This window comes from Pectinophora gossypiella, chromosome 7 (genome assembly GCF_024362695.1).
Source record: "Pectinophora gossypiella chromosome 7, ilPecGoss1.1, whole genome shotgun sequence".
NCBI lineage: Eukaryota > Metazoa > Arthropoda > Insecta > Lepidoptera > Gelechiidae > Pectinophora > Pectinophora gossypiella.
The window spans coordinates 6,584,862-6,602,669 of record NC_065410.1 but is presented as its reverse complement, the minus strand read 5'-3'; the positions used below and the strand labels follow the sequence as shown (position 1 = coordinate 6,602,669).

Genomic DNA, 17,808 nt, shown 5'->3' with positions numbered 1-17,808 from the left:
TCATTTAGCCGTTTGATCGCATAAGTTATTGTCGGGATATTTGTAGTTAAAACAAGATCGATCATACCCTACATAACAAGATCACGCTTGTTCTCAGCGTTGGCAGTGACGTATTTATTACGATCTTAGCTCAGTCGCTGGTGGGTGGGCAGAGAATTTTTGTACGTCCTTATTCTATGGCATGGTTTAATGTACTTTTGGTCTGACCTTTCTTTAAAACATCTTGACTTTGATTGTCGTATGTTCGCCGAGAGCTTCCTCTATTGATATTTATCCCGCTCCTTACCTCGTTAGAAGCGACGCACTGATAGATGCCGAAGTCCTGCCGACGCAGCGTGTCAATGGTGATGTTTCCCCCGAGCGCCCGGACTCGGTTCTTCTGCAGCGGTAGACCATCACGCCGTCGCCACGTCACGCTGGGTCGCTGCGTTCCCTCGGCTTCTTGCGCCTCACAGTGCATTTCTACCGATTCTCCCACCTACAGAAATAGTAACATCATGTTTTACTGTTTGATCATTGATTAATTTAAAAACTAATCATTTGATCAAAAGCCTTACCTTTCGTTGATATAAAGGTTCTGGTTCTACAGTGAACACAGGTGGCTTCCGCACTAAAACTTCCATAGGACCTTAACAAATGAATTTCACTATTAGTAAGCAATTATACATTCGCAATTTTTATAGCGAATTTTGGATTAAATTTATACCTGACGACCCTTGAGTCCCTTGCGCGTTGTAAGGCGTGCACGTATATCTTCCTTGATGGTTCTGATTGACGCGTGTGAAGAGTAGCGAGCCATTGTTCATGATGACGATATCCTTCGTCTGGTAGGGCTCTAGAAGCCTCTTGTCTTTCGTCCACGTGACATACTGTAGTGGCGGGTTCGCTTTTATGTAGCACTGCACCACTCCAGCGAGTCGAAAGGGAAGGTATTGTACCGTAGGCGTGAACGTTACTTTCGCTGGATCTGTTGGTGAATTATTTAGCGTTATTTACGATACAGTTTCTACTGATGGGTGTATCTATAATAATCTATTATTGTTGTTTCTATTAAAATTATACAGCAGTGTAACAGAAACAGTAGCGTGTTGTGGAAAGAGAGGAAGGGGAAGACTAAGAAGAGCGTACATGGAACAAATTAAAGAGAAGGCGAACGTCGTGTCTTATGAAGACCGAGCGATAAGATGATGATGAGTTACTCACAAAATGTCAAGTCACAAAATTGGTTGAGGAAATTTGAAGACGACAAAGTAACATGAGATCTTACATTCAACATTAAGATAGGCCGATGCGCTCTGCGGGTCTCCGATGCCATTGGAAACTTCGCAGAGATACTGTCCGGAGTCGTCAGCGGCTACCGGGTTGATGACGAGCGCGCCGTCTCGCCGGATGGTTACACGTGTTTCTAGTGCTGCCACCTCCGCCACTGGCGCGCCTTCGCGGAACCACTTCACAGTCACATTCCCTGGCAGTGCTTTAGCTTCACAAGAGAATTGGACCTTCTCCCCCTCTAGCTTCGTTTGGTTTGTCGGGGGCATCTGAAAGTTCACGTTACACGTTACAGTGTACGGTTCGGTGTATATTTGATTAATTTTGATTCTTAGACTTCCAATAAATTACCAAGATACCAACAGATATTATTTTATTTTTTATTTTGTCTCTATTTAAGGTCAGCGGGGGAGGGTACAAGGTCACTATGGGGAGCTGGTTCCTTGGACATCGTTAGTGGAAGAAAATCAGTAGAAAATTGTAGGTACTTAATTAAATATATCTAGTCTACTAACATTTACGAGTATTAAATTGTATTTACGAGTATTATATTCATTGGCAGTCGCTTCTGTAAAGACTGTATACCTGTCATATGTTTCAGGTTAGTTAATCTGACAACGGGAAAACGGGTTATTTAGAGAGATGATGGATTACGATTGTCACAGCTTAGGTACTTTTATTTATTTATTTACTTACGGTAATAACAGCACCGCCGGCGATGATGACGCGTGCGGTGTGCGACACCTGCCCTTCGCCGTTGCGCGCGATGCAGGTGTAGTCGCCGATGTCTTCGTGTCGGATGTTGCTGATGCGCAGCTCAGTCCCGTCGTTGAATATGCCCACGGTCCCTGACGGTTCCACGGGGTTCGCATCCTTGTACCACAGGATCTCGGGCGTGGGCGTGCCCTCGGCCTGGCAGTTGAGGATGATAGCATCTCCTGCTAACGGATGTTTGGTTACGTTTCTATCTTTCATTCAGGAAAACTTTGTCAAACCCTACTGGTTACATAAGAGGAAACCTGAAATATGGGACAAATGGGAGGGTAATGATGATTTAGAATTATTTTCTGAGATTGAAGGAAGAGTTTGACAGACTAGTTTGGTTGGGAAATTGCAAGGCTGAAGTCACCCGATTGTCATGATGATCTAATGGACATCCTCTATGCTTTTTGTAATTGCTTTGTGAAAATTTTTAAGTGTTCCAAGTGTCGTTAGTCCCAGCTACTTACTGAAGTATACATGAGCATGAGTAGTCGTTACATGAGCTGTATTAGTCTTTGGCGTTGGTGGGTTTGATTTTGTTGAGGTTGGTCATGAGTCTTACAACCCAAGGGACAGAAGAATTCAGGAAAATAGGAATTGTTGGTATTTGAATGTAGAAACTCTAGAAAATAAATGTAGATTTAAATGTGGTCGGCGAGATTTACAAGTCAGACAATGAGTATTCGCTGGCGCATGGCCAAACGGAGGTAAGCTCAAAACGAGGTAGGTTGTATGTTCCAAAAAGAAGGGACCAATTTTGTATACCCAATAGGTACCTATACAAAGTATAAAGTAAGTGTAAAATTGTTGAGAACCCCATAACAGTTGCCTACTAGGAAAGTTTTATTGAAGCTAGCCATCAATTAGTTTGCATAGGATGATGGAATTTGAGGATAATTGACCAAATTGATTTACCAACAGTCTTATACATTAAAAGCTTTCAATATTCATCAAGTACTTAATAATTTATAAGGGCTGTGTTGCTAAGAAAGAGGCTTGTCGACTATTCTCATCATATGTATAATACCACTCGAGAATCCGAAAGGAGTGGGCAGAAGTACAAGTAATGGGAAGACCACAAGAGTCATCTTTATTAAGAAGTCATGAGATTATTTTGAATATTTTATCATGCTGACACGTCGCCCATATCTACGCCCATATCATCTGACTACGAATCGGATTTCAGGTTCGAATCTTGGCAAGGTTCCGTTTAGTTTTCTAATGGTTCAATGTTACAAAGTCGATGAAATAACAGAGATGTAATCACCTAAATTAACGTAGATAATGTCTTCCGGTGTGATGGAGAAGCGCGGTGGCGCGTGCACGTCGAGGTGGAACCAGGTTCCGTTCTTGTGCTGGTTGGGGGACCGGTTGAGGAAGACCACCTTACACTCGTACCACCCCTGCATAGCACCACATGTTAACGCCGAGAATGCGGGAGTATTTACGCGCTCCATTGACGGTTAGTATCAGTACTGACGACCATTGTGCCTTGTTGATGTTTAACATAACACGACATAAGCTCACGACCATATCCACCACCACGACTTTCCAGGCTACGTTCTCCAAAAACAATATAGATGGCGTTGTACAGTTGTAATATGAAAATTACCTATTTTCTCATTGCTCGGGTACATAATTATTCAAATTACAATGTAAATGGCAAAAGCACATATACAAATAATTGTTGCTTGACATTTGGATCAGATTATGTATAGATTTATGTCGCTACCTATATTGCGTCTCTTTATTTTGATTAGAATAATATTGGGTGGAAGATGTAATTGTACTTGGGTGTAATAACAAGGGTCATCATTGGTATCCATAAACAAAGATACATACATACATACATAAACTCACGCCCGTAATCCCTAATGGGGTGGGCAGAGCCACAAGTAATCAAAGACAACTTGCAGCCCCTGTTGATACGATGTCGTAAGCTGGATATGATGAACCTTATGGTGATAAGGGATCAGACTATCGCCCGTAACATGAACAAAGATAAAAGATGCATATGTCTGTTATCCGTGAAATTAGATGGTTGAACGAAGGAAAAGCTGTACAGTGCCACCTACTTATATGGTTTTTGAGGAACGTATACCTGGAAAGCTTGTTTTTTGTTGACGAGCTTGTTTTTTGTTGATGTTTACGGTGAATTAATGTCAATAGTGTAGTTATGATTAGTCATAAGTAGTTTAAGTTTACTGTAGATACTGGAACTGATTCATGCAGGCACCAACTTGTTTTTAATTTAGTTTATCCGTTGTAAAACAAACTGTGTTGTTCTTATAGAAGGATAGCATTACTTTTTTCTAACTTTTTTCTTTTTTTTTATTTGACTGTTCTCAGTAAAATTAAGATAAGATTACGTTTGTGTCTGTCTGAAACAGCACCATTATCGGACTGTTCTGTGAATAAATAAATCGCATGATTGATATTTTTAGTTTCAGTAGTGCATAGTAGCTATCTGGGGGGTTAAAAAGGCCACATCGAAGATATTCATCTTAAAAAGCAACATTGCAATTTGACATTTGCGCATATAAAAGTAAGTTAATGACAAATGGCAATATTGCTTTTTAAGATGAATTGCTTTGCGGCCTTTTTGTCCCCCCCAGTAGATAGCGATAATATTCTCGAACTCTACACACCGACATCAGTACTGTCGGTCAATGGAGCGCATAAATACGACAGGGTTAAAAAATAAAACATAAAAAGAAAAAAGCATGCATATCTACTTAGATTAAAGCAAAAAGGGAACTATGACGATTTACTATTACACTCAAAATCTACATTTCTGTGGCCTCTAAGTGATTTTGAGGTGTATGAAGCGCTTACTATAGGGATACTTAATTGGTGGTATGATTTGCGCCTTTTTGCTTTAATCTGTGTCTTATGTTGATTTTTTCATTTAAAAATGTCGTCGGTTATAAAATTACAATGGAACGACTAAACTGATATTGGTGCAGTTTTTAATGTTGTGTTAAGGTTTTTTCAATGCAAGTTCACGACAAAAAACAGTTTTAACATTAAAAAATAATTTAAGTAATGATATGATTTAATTACAGTTGAATAAATGTCTGATCTATCAAGCTTTCAGATCAAAGTTTGAGTATATGACAGATATTTCGATTCCGAGGATGACGTTATATAAACTCTTTGCGGGAGAGAAGATGCCAATTATGTTTAAAAAAGTAGAAATAAAGAGTAGTAAAAAAATAAAAAGAAACGTGCCTGGTCAGACTCGCGGATATTAGTGAGGTTGAGGCTGGCCGCGCCGTAAGGCGAGTCCGGGGCCACGCGGGAAACTCGCCCCTCGTAGCCCTCGCCGCTGTGCGTCGGGTAGCTCTCGTACCAGATGTAGATCGGGATGTCCTGTCCCTACACACCACACAACTATCAACCACCCTCGAAACTCCTGGCGCGAGGTCTCTCCACTACCACTTACGTACGCTACCACACTACAGCTCAACCCTGTCTGCGTCTTCGAGACAGTTGCACGATACTGCACGACATCCAACGTGTTCTACTTTGTACCAGTAACTACTTATCATACTTAATTAACACTTATAATTCAAATAAAGAAGAAATCTAATTAATTATGTTACTGTTACAAGATAAAAAACGCACAATGATTATAAAATGATCTACTGGAATCATGAAACATGCAGCAATGGTTTGTTTCAGACACGGTTGTCCATTGATGACCGTTTGTATAATACGTTTTCAAAATAAGTACTTATTTTTAATTTAGTTTAAGTAATTAAGTTTGCTTATTATGTTTATGAAGTGCCAATGAATACTGTGTCAAATCGTTAAAGGTAACATTTAAGTTTTATTTTTAACAAATTAAAGGCATGCAAAAAGTGAAAACATGAAAATGCATGAAAACGAAACAATAACTACGGCATGCATAGGAGTGGGTATGACATTATGGTGTGCATTATAAATGTAATATTGTAAGTTGTATACGTTATTTAAAGTACTTGTACATGAATCTACGTTTGCAAGAGCGTGGGAAAAGCCCACAGCCACAGGAAGAGAGAAACAGACAGAACCGCCGCCAGTGCGCGAGGGAGTGCCGTGCCCGTGTCAGCCGTGTAAGCGCAACGTGCTCCCGGAACTATCTCAGAAACAGGTGCACCCCAAACAAAAATAATGGAAAAAAAGTCTTATCATAAATGTCAAGTGGCAGTGTATGTGTATGTTCGTATCTAACGGGGGTCTGCTGCTCTCTCGGACTCGCTTTGTAGGCCTTTGTCACTGTGGTGTTAGTCGACCGGTCGGTGGGACGACGAGCGCGGTAGGAACGAGGCAATACGCAGAAGAGGCAGAGATACACAAAAGGCGTGCGCGGGGCGCCGCGAGCGGGGTCGGGCGGGCGGGCGGCGCCGCCGCGCGCGGCGCCCGCGTTACCACTAGACGGGACAAACGTGTCGGTCTCGACACAGCAATATACTTTACAGTCTGCGGCCGCGTCGCGGGGACGAGCCGTCCTCTACTGAACAGAAACACACACACGGTAGATGAGCAGCGTTGTATTGTAAGAGTGGAGTGTGGGCCGTCGTACCGTTTCGCCTACCTTCTTCTCCCACTGCAAGACGTACGGCACCGGGATGTCTTCAGGGAAGTCCACCTGGCAGTTGAACACGACGCTCTCGCCGAGGATCGCCGTGATATGCACAGCATCTTGGTGGTCTTGGTGGCAGGTCACTGCAACCATATATACTCCATGTACTTGCTAGATAGTCATAAACATAACATTACGTATATATATAGGTTTGTAACTGACCTGCGGCAGGTTAGCTAGCAGCAAGCCGGTAATGATTTGCTGCTGTTGTACTGCGCAAACTCATGAATACTCGTAGCGCAGCGCCAGGTGTAGTGGCTGATTGCAAATGTAGCGTATATGTTACTGACCTGGCAGGTTGGCTAGCAGCAGTAACAGCAAGCCGGCGGCGATGTGCGGCGGTTGCACGGCGCGCCAGCCCATGCCTGCGCTCCCATGTCACGGCCGCGCGCGGCGACTCATCGTTGATGCATCACCTGCAACCAAACTTACTCCATTGTCATCTTGACCACAAAAAAAGAAAGACAAAGAACAATCGCCGTTATGTGTTCTATGATTATTATCGTTACATTGTCCACCATGTGTCTGCATTCGGCGATTTATGGGCTTTTCCGAAAGCACGTCACTGCATCCAATCACCAACGTTCCTCATGTTCATTGTCCATGTTTATTGTCATGCATCGAACTGGATACTTCTTACACTACCGTCACTATAGACCTTTGAAATCAGACATGGCTCACGACGTCGTGTTTATTGGAAAATTCAATGGATCGAATTAATTCAATCAGCCTGCAAGTCCTAACCAAACTAGGGAAAGTAGGGAAAGCTTACATGAGGATTCGAACCTAGAACCTTCAAACGCTCTGGCTACAAGATCGTCAATGCCGTTATATATTATATATACATGTTCTTGTTCTGTAAAAGTAACTTGCGTTCCCAAAACTGATCACCTCGTTCCAGATCACATCGTTCAGCGGAGCATATTATATTTATAACCAATCACTCGCTAGCAAACCGCAAACTAATCTAGCCGTAAATTAACGTAATCCAACCTCGGCGATCAATCACGAGCCTCTACTAATTCCAGCCCGCCCGAACCGCAACTGTTGATACAAGAACGAAGCCTATCACTGTTTGAATTAACAAGCCGGCGCTTGTTAATTAAAACAGAAATTACGCTGTATTAGTTCGCCAGTGCACAGTTGTGAATAGGTTCACTTAATTACCTACACAGGTTGCAAGTACGGTACGAGGGTGGGTGGCCTTAGCACACCGTCCTTGGACTATTTCCATGTACACAGAACGGTAATTGCGCTGCATCACGACATACAATCGACCTCCGCGCCTCGTGGTTCACTCGCGTACTTGTGGAGTAATCAACTTATTGATTTTTTATACCTCGCCTTCATGAGCTACCTATGACTTGCAAAGGTGAGATTGCAATAACGTTGATGCAGACTCGGTGACTGAAAATTAACTCGCGACTGAAGTTGTTGGGGTTGTTTTGGGAGCGACTTCCAAAATCGATATGAATATTAAACTGTTTTGTTTTCGCGTCATTTCTTTTGTATTACATCAATTTACATGTTCTTAAAAAAAAGTTTCCGGGAACTGTTCCATTTTTTGATCCGTATAAATATGTATAAGCTCTGCACAGTTCTTATTACACAAAAAAAGGTAGAAACAAGCAAGGAGGTTTCTACCTTTCATAACAAACAGCGTGTTCTCGTGTTTGGTGAGGACTAATAGAGGAATAATTAACCGGTAATAGGCAAGTGAAACTAAATTGTGGTCGCGGTTGGTAACGGCGCGAGTTAACTTCTGCAAGTGACGAACATTCTCGGATCCCTATGCGCGTAATGTAGTGCTGTAAATCTGCTACTTTTATGCACTTCTTAGTCATTAAATAAGTTCACTGGGTGATCACAATCTACCTGCCTCTTTCTATTGGGGTACGCGAAGACGGAATAGTTAATTTATACACTTCTTTTCTTTTATTGTTATTTAACTCTGTATCTATAACATAGTGTAATAATTGTTACATATACACTTACTTTAAGGTATAGTTTTTCTTTTGTACTTTTCTTTAGAATACATTTCCGAATTTATGATTTTCTTTGATTTAACAGGTGGATGTGCCTAATATGGTAAATACTTAATTGTAAGCCTTGATAATATTATTAATCTGCCAAGAGCATAAAATATATTGAAATATACTCAACATCAGATTTTTTGTTTACAATGTCAAGAATTGTATATAGGATATGTTTGTAATTGTATATGTTATTAGGTCCATTCCATTAAAAAAGTTGATTTTATAATTTACTTAAGTTTTTTCAAACAATTTTAATACATAAGACAGAAATATGTATGTTCTTATTCTAGATAATCGAAAAAAGTTACAAACTATAATGAAACTTGATAGATCTATTATAAAAGTTCAATATTGTTGATTATAGGGTGTTACCTATTATTTATTCGTAGGGAGGTATGAAAGTTGGAGGAGTTCGCCATTTAAGTGAAGTTTATACCTTTTTGTTATTAAGTAACTTTTTTTCGGATTTTATGTGAATTTTACACATTATTTTTACAAATAATTTATACAGTTACGAAGGTGTTCAATGCTCGTTCTATGTAAGTAATGTGAGTACAAACTCACATTAAATCTGCTAATTTAAGACAACTTAATTTTATTAGCAGATTCGGTGAAAGAAAAGAGTTTGTCAGAGATCTACATTTTTAGCGTAGTTTGTGTTTAGTTCTAGCGTAGGAAGACAAAAGTACATACTTAAGTGCAGATATTACCTCCAAAAATGGATGTAACACTACTTATTTATCACTTTAAGGCACGTACTTATTTATCACGTTGGAATAAGTAAAGATATATTTAATGGTTAATATTTTAAAATAGTGTAATTCGTTATATTTGGATTGACTTTTCTCTTTAAGATATTGTGTTAATAAGTAGTCCAAGGTTTGTGTTTGAGAAGAAACGACTCATGATTCTGTTGTACCAACGGGATAAGGTACGAATGTAACTGTAACTTATCGCATATTTCAAAGTTGAATATACGTACATGTCCGACCGTCGCAAACTTTCCCTAGTTATATTTATTTCACATTTCCAGTAGTCGTTTTCCTGTTTTTCAATTTGACTGATTTAAGGTACACGTACGTAAATTGAAGCCCTTTTCAAAAACTCGCGTTGGTTTTGGTTACCTCAATTATATCAGGGTTTTATACGTAGCTCACTGGGAATGTTGTTGTTCAAGTTTTAATTGCTGCTTTCGTTGAATGTGTAATAGGTAGGTATTTCAAAAAAATGTAAAGGCGTTTCTTTTTGCTAACAAACGGGAAAAGTATAATTATGAACACGCCTACATTTTTTTTTATTTAGAATTACACTGGATATTGTTATAAGTGAGTCTGGAGTTAAGCTACAAAGATTAATTGAACAGTGAATTATATATTTTTCATCATAACTAATTTAATAGCCACGCTTTTGTCGGTGTAGCATCCTCCATGCTACTTTTTAGGGAAAAAAATAGAGCAATGGTTTCCCATATATTTTTAAACATTATTGTGTATGTTAAAAAAGCCAAAAGCTATAGTCAAATTTAAAAAGTATAGTCGTTAATTTAGCGATTTTTTTATAAACTTAAACTATTTTCCTATACTGTTTTATTAATGAACACGTTTTATCAAATGTTAAAATGTCGGTCCATGTGTGTTGCACGCTATGCGCGAGGCGATGGTGTGCGGCGAGGCAGAGTGGGTGGCTGGTGGTCGGTTGTGGCTGGCGCTGGGCGTGCGCGGTGCGGGCCGCCTGGGCGAGCTGCGAGCCCCGGGCCGCCAGCACGCAGGCCGTGGGCCGCGGCTATCGATCGTACCTGGTCGTCGTGAGTGGCTGCGTGCGGGGCGAGGGCGAGCTGGCTGCGGGGTCGGAGCGGCTTTCTCTTGGGGCGCGGGCGGGCTCCGTCATCTGTGTCTGTTCATGTGTCTGCGAGCGTGCGGCTCCTCGCGCGGCGGGCCGGGCACTGCCCGCAAGCGCGTATTGATCGCTGCGCGCGCACGCCGCCGCCCTCGCACATGAATGGTCCGGGCACCTCACGTGCTCTCCGCAAGCTCGAGCCGCCAACGAGCCCGCCGAACTGCCCAACCCCACATACTAAATATGTTCCACTTAACATCTCTATAATTTAGACATAGGAATCTTGGCACTTGGAAAGTGCAACTTTACTAAGTCACAGTCTTAGTCATAATATGTCGCGGCTGTAATGAATATTAATTTATTTTTATGTGAATTTATTAAGCTTACAATATGAAGTGAAAGACGCAAAGTATATTTTAGAAAAATCTACGTTAAGCATATTATGCTAGGTGGACGGATTGTAGCAAAACTGCTACGCGCGTAGTCATTATGGCTTACGCACATTATTTAGTTTTTCTAAAGTAGGACATGTCCTTATTTTAATACCGATTTGGTCTAAAAACCGATGAGTACAATTATAAGCGCACTACATACATTCGGCGTCGATCGCCCAGCAGCCACAAATGTATCGCGAGTTCGCGTAAAATGTTATGGCTACGACACATTTTCCGAATTAAATTCCTCCCATACAAACTCTGATATTAAACTTTTGTATTGGTTTTGCTTAATGAAAATTTCGCTATCGACGATTCACTGTTACAATGGAGCGCTTTCTGACTAAATAGAGTGTAAATATATATAGTTCACTTCACTTTTTGCTGAAGCTCGTCAAAACTAATTCTTTTATTACTGGGAGGATGTAAACAATAGTTGGTTCACTATTTAAACTATATTTTCTTTTTATTTAAGTACTTATAATAAAAGATCCATACCGGAATATAAACTACTTGAAATGTTTTTTTGGCGACTTTCCCCGTCGGTTGGGTGTATCTATACCCTAGAATATGTATGAACAAAGTGGCAGAATAAATCTAACATTTATCGAGGAATCCGGCCATAATGTGGCGTTAGTTTGGTCTGCGGCCACCTTGGTCGTATGATCGATGTCCACGACACCGCTCATTGCCGTCACAGACCCCCCCTCCAGCCCCTCGATACTTTATTAAATCTTCAGGATATTTTTTCCCGTCCCCTTATTCCACCTCCGTTATTTGTGGAGATGAAAAAGTGCAAACAGCCCACTTATTCCGTAATCTTTTACATCAACAATCTTTTATTCCGACCGTTTAAAATGTATTTCTTCCCGTTTTATATAAAGGTAACAGGGGTTTAGCGATAATAAACACAAAACGGCTAAAATGTATTTGTAAATGTTGTAACGAAAATGGTTTGTTCGAGCGTCATTTTGTGAAAATGTGTATTTTCTTTTAAAACTTTAAAATAAAAAAGCATTTAGGTGCACATGCTTTAGTTCAGTAAGTATATACAAGGCGTTAGTGACATCGTAACGATAACTTTGAAGGATGATTCAGACCTTTATTCTGAGTAGTTATCAAGTGGAATTTTGCGTCACAAATTTTTCATAAATATTCCTACAGGAAACTCCACTTGATATTAACTCAGAATCATGTTCTGAATCACCCCCCTCAGTATTCGTTACTATGTTACTAACACCCTGTATATTATTACGTCCATGATATCGACTTAACTTTTATAAACTTCCTACTATTTAGTTATTACTTTCACCTGAAACTAAGCTATATAAAGCTTTACATTGTAATCCTTATTGAAAAGGGCATCAGAGACTTCACACTAGGCAGACAGGCGCCCTAGCTAGATAGTATTGAGATAGTTTTAATTTCGTGGAAAAAAATAGCAGGAATTTCACGTAACGCGGTTGTGTCTCATGTAATGAGGGGCGCATCTATTGCCGTAAAGACTTCGACGTCTTGTCATAACGTTATCAAAAAATTGACAAGCGAAAATGTAGATGCTTTAAACGAAAATGTACTTAGATGCTATCAATTAATATCAGATGTATTATATTTAAGTAATTAACCGGACCTACCAAACCTGTCTTGTGACCTGTCAAATCTTCAGGTTAGGTAAGTGGATCCCGTGAAAAACGGGATAGTGCAAGGGAGTTGATGATGATATATTTAAGTAATTAAATTTTGTAAAGAGTATTTAGACTGTCATCTACTATAAGTTTGGTATCACACGAATTGCGTTGCGCTATGAGGAAGGTCGCTAACTTTATTATTCATTTCATTGAAAGTAGTAGTTCATTGAAATGATAAGCAGTATGTAAAATCAGCGATTTTTCTTCTTTGACCACTTATGGAACGTTGTAGGAATTTAATATCTCTTCCCACTAAATAGATCAGAGTCGAAGCTTACAGGGCACAAGAATTTCCCGAGCTGCATCCATAGCGATAATGCGCTTACGCTAAGGTCTTAAATTGTCGCCTAGGGCAAACGCATATTTATTTATTTGTAACACGATAGAACTAAATTGCAATCCTTTTGTATGGGAAAAAATATTTTGCTGGCCTTTTTATATTCGTGGACTACAACGAAGCTTTTGTTAAGAAAAAATGTTTTAGATTAAGTACTTAGATATATTAATGAGAAATGAGTCCTTATACTTTATTTTCTTGAAAGTTTGTCTAGGTGAGCATATTTGTGCCTCATTTACCCTCCGATCGACAAAGGGAGGCCTGTATCCAGCAGTGGGATGAATAAAGTATTGTAATACAATACTCGCATACTATGCGAGTTGTTTGTCGTAGAATAGGTACTATGTTTAGCTTTGGTTTTGGCTGGTTACCATTTCAGATAATGTCCCAATGGCACGATGACAGAGAAGGGTCCATTTGTATCATTATTATCAATTGTGTTGTTCCACACCCTTGTGCTTCCTTGTTGCCTATTCGCTTTAAAATCATATTGATTTCGACCTTAGACTGCATTGTCTGCCTGCTAAGTAGTTAATGCTATTTGCGACAAACCTACAATAAGTCACATAAAAAAAAAATACTGCATTCTCCATATTACGGAGGGGGACACTACAATACAATATAAAAACGCTTTATTGCTCATATAAAAACAACACTAAAAACAATTACAAAGGTGAAGAGAAGAACAACCGGCACACTACATGTGGTGAATCTACAAATCGTCGCCTCCAAGAGAACCTCTTTGAAAATTCATATTTAGAAGAGATTTTTGTTAATAAAACCTCGCAATATACAAGTTAGTTTCAATAAAATGTGATTTTTCTAAAAAAGCGCTTAAGTACATGGTTTTCACTATTTACACAGACACTACACATTTACGTTATCGTACACGCGCACCTGTGTGTGTGACGTATGACGCCCATACGATTGAAGGCTAAAGTACGACTGAGGGGGGTGAAGTGAACCTAGCTCAGACGTTGGTGGAGGGAGCCAAAAGTGACCGTTCAATACGTAGTATTATTACGCTGCACGCTGTCGAAGAAGATGCGACGTATTTTAATATCGCGGGCTACAAACACATACGCTGCTTTCTATGTAAATAAACATTGCATAATACTGCCTACGATGTGTCTATTGGCCGTAGCCAGTAATAATTTGTCGCGTCTACGTAGATAACGTGCACTATACGGCTGACTCATGCGCGTCTACGATTTGACTACGCGCGAGCGCGTAGTGCTACGAGCGTTACACCGTAGCAATAATGTGCTCTTGACTTGAATTAGAAACGTCAACAATTCCGAGTTAAAAAGTAGGTTATTCCTCAAAGGTTTTTAAATACAAATTATATTAGTAACTAATAAAAGTCTGAAAATGCAAATGAACAAAATACATTTTTTAAATAGGTTTTGTTTTACTTTCGAACTTCAAAACAGGGGTAAAATCTGTCACAACTGTAATTTAAGTATTGATAAAAACATTTTCCAGTTTCGACACATATTGAATAAATCGAAACTTTAGCTTTTAAGTACGTCGTGTTATTGTAATTATTCTCTTATTAATATTAATGAAACGTCGCTCTGAAGCACACTCACATACCTATTAATATCGCCAACAGTTTGTGGTATTATTAAATTAATATCACATGTATATATTTAAGTGATTATATTTCAATAGATGGACATTTTACCGATAAAACTTTGCATAAACACTCTTACACACATGAACAGCACTTTCCTGTCGACAAAACGCGCGACAACTGCAGTTGACGTTTGACGTGTCGCGTCGGCAGCAAACGTCAGTCGACATCGATAGCAAAGTGCTGTTTCAAAGCTGCTCCTGTTTAAGGCCTCTTACTCACGCTCGTGTTCTACCAGGGTGGCCAGAGTGCAAAGTTATCAAAGACCATTTGCAGAAAACTTCTTTGTCTGCAATTTTTTTTCTTAATGTTGTTCTATGACATATTAAGTATATATTATTTATTTCTTAAAAAAAGTATGATCAAGCAGTGTTTTTAGGTTTTTTTCTTCTATCGTGTGGGTTGTAAGGTTGATGAGCAACCTTTTCAACCCTGGTGTCAGGGTTGATTGAGCCGCCAAAGGCCCCTGACATGACTCATATCGTAACGAGTACGTATTTACATCAGTCGTGTTTTAGGTGTACTCGTGTAAACACAATAATTATTGAACGTATTTATTTAGACACTTAAGTAAGTACATTAAAAAGTATAATAGAACCCATCTTGTCATTAACAAAAGACAGAGACCCGCTCTATCGTTAAAAAAGAATTGAGCCGTCGAGAAGAGAAACTATCTAGTTATTCTCAGTTTTTTGTATCTATCTACTAAGCCTGTATTCACCCACTGTTGGGTATAGACCTCTTCACTTTCACGCCATCCTTTCCGATCTTGTGTGTGTAATTATGTACTCAGTTTTTTGTATAAGTATAAAATAATATAAAATAATTTATATTTCAATTAATTAAAGGTCTGCCTATATTAAATCGCTCAAAACTCACTGTCCAACTATATTGTGGTTCCGTGTTAGTCCGCATAACAATGAATCTGCATAATGTTGGTTTTAGTAAATTAATACGCATAATTTTATGCTCATTAGGTTTTTGCTTCCAACAATAGAATACGCATTATCATATTATTAGCGATTCGCTTTATTCTTTTTCTACCTAACCTTCATTACCCTATAGACTTCAGATCGCAACAGTAATAAACACATTTACGCGGCTACTTCCAACATATAGCAAACATTTATGTATTGACGATTTAATCAATGAAGGACTTTCCAGGCTATGTCTCTTAACAACAATATACCTTCTAATTATATGGATATGACATAATAATATGCATCTTTTTTTATCTTTGTTTTTGGGTATAAATGATGATTCTTTATATTACACACAGGCACGATTTTCTTCCACCCATTATTAATCTGATCAAAATAAAGAGAAGCAACATACGTAGCAACATATTCTATAAATAATGTGATCCTAATATCAAACAAAAAATATTTTTATATATGCTTCTGCCATATATAAAGTTAATTATCTAAGAACCCGTTATTATGTGTTTTAATTACGATAATAACCGCGTAAAATTAAAACAATGCACATTACGTTGTATTTTAGAGTAATTATGTACTCGTGTAATGAGAAAATAGGTAATTATCATGTTAAAGCTGTACAACGCCATCTATATTGTTTTTGGGGAACGCAGCCTGAGAAGTCTATCACAGGCCAATTCCTTGACTTCCCTATAAGACACGACGTTAACCTTTTCTTTAATCTGTTCCATGTAAGCTCTTCTTGGTCTTCCCCTTCCTCTCTTTCCTTCTAGCTTTCCTTCTATGATGTTTTTAATGAATTCGTCGTGTCTTATTAGGTGTCCAATCATCTTGCCTCTTCTGTCCTCAATAATTCTCAGTATTTGTCTCTTTTCCCTTACTCTTACTAGCACTTCCTCATTTGTAACCCTTTCTGTCCAACTTATTCTTTCCATCCTCCTCCAACACCACATTTCAAAGGCCTCGAGTCTCTCTCTGTCCTTCTGTGTCAGTGTCCAAGTTTCACATCCATAGAGGGCTATACTCCATACGAAGGTTTTGACACATCTTTTGACTGGAATGGAAAATGCTACACCGACAAGAGCGTGGCTCTTAAATTGATGATGAGGAGCCTGAAAAGCCCATCATTGACCTAAAAGTATGGAGTTCTGTGATATAGGTAATCTGTTCATTTTCTTTAGGTATTTTCGTAACAAAGTAGCACAATACATTTAAGTGACTAAGTCACACTCACTTTCAGAATATTGTATAACCACGGGCTCGGATGCCTAATGGCTATTACTGGTATGCAATATGGGTATTAAAAATGTAGGCAGCAATTAAGTGTATAAAGGGTGGCAGGCAGGGCGTGGTAAGGTAACACGTGAACTGGAGTAGTAGAGTTGTAACGTCGTTGTAACCGGGACAACATTTCACATACCATGTGGATGAGTTTTATAAAACACACTGCCAGTCTAGTACATCAATCCATGACTCTTATTGATAAATACCTAAATGTATAGATAAGTAAAACAGGTATTTGCGAAACCTCACACACTCATACCTACCTATACCTAGCGGATACGGATTTAAGAATGATTATTATACGGATACGGATAATAAATTATTTCGGATTATCCGTTAGTTTCGGATAATTTCAGTTACGGATATTATTTTTTTAAGGAATTTCAAAAGTAAAATACAAATAGGTAGTAAAGCGGTTTTATTTATAACGACAAAAGAAGAAAAAACAAATATTGCGCGCGGCTTGTGTGTCGGCACTGGCAGCGGCCAGCCGATGAAAACAACTTCAATGTAATCAACGTCATAACGTGTCTCAATTAGGTTCCGCCCCGATGATTTTTTATATCGGATATCCGATAGTTTCGGTTACGGTTACGGACCTCCCTAACATCCCTGTTAAAAACTACATAACGCTTTCGGCCACGTTTCATATTGAGGTTTTAAATGTAGGTTGTAATGGTAGGTCACAAGTTTTTGAAGTCTTAAAGGGACGTTTCTTTATTGTGAAAACCACGTAACTGCATTTTTGTATAATTACACTCTGATGTGATTTTGGAATAGCAATGGTAAAGCAAGCCTCTCTCTTAATCCGACGTCGGCGCCATCTTTCTAGAATATTAATTACTAATATTAACGATACTTATTATTACTCAAAGATCGAAAGAATTTCGCATGGACAGGTGGAGGACCCGGTGGTGTAGTTGTTAACACGCTCGTCCCGGCTTGACAAGATCTGCGGTTT

At 39.1% G+C, this 17,808-nt stretch overlaps 1 protein-coding gene across 9 annotated transcripts in view; it reads right to left on the bottom strand.

The window, feature by feature from the left end:
• The window catches only part of LOC126368555 (protein turtle-like), an 89,011-nt gene that overhangs the window by 9,419 nt on the left and 61,784 nt on the right, over window positions 1-17,808 (bottom strand). For 4 of the 9 annotated variants that reach the window (XR_007566612.1, XM_050012577.1, XM_050012584.1 and 1 more), the window contains 9 exons: window positions 6,949-7,074; window positions 6,599-6,741; window positions 5,263-5,409; window positions 3,299-3,434; window positions 1,966-2,210; window positions 1,268-1,538; window positions 707-967; window positions 558-628; window positions 287-478 (listed from right to left, as the gene is read on the bottom strand). Coding sequence is in view for 7 of the 9 variants with exons in the window: in XM_050012577.1 (XP_049868534.1) it covers window positions 287-478; window positions 558-628; window positions 707-967; window positions 1,268-1,538; window positions 1,966-2,210; window positions 3,299-3,434; window positions 5,263-5,409; window positions 6,599-6,741; window positions 6,949-7,021 (1,539 nt within the window). In the remaining 2 variants the exon portion in view is untranslated. Of the gene's footprint in view, window positions 1-286; window positions 479-557; window positions 629-706; window positions 968-1,267; window positions 1,539-1,965; window positions 2,211-3,298; window positions 3,435-5,262; window positions 5,410-6,598; window positions 6,742-6,948; window positions 7,075-10,489; window positions 10,559-17,808 lie in introns of those variants that run through there. The other 5 variants (XR_007566613.1, XM_050012580.1, XM_050012579.1 and 2 more) reach the window with 4 other exon arrangements.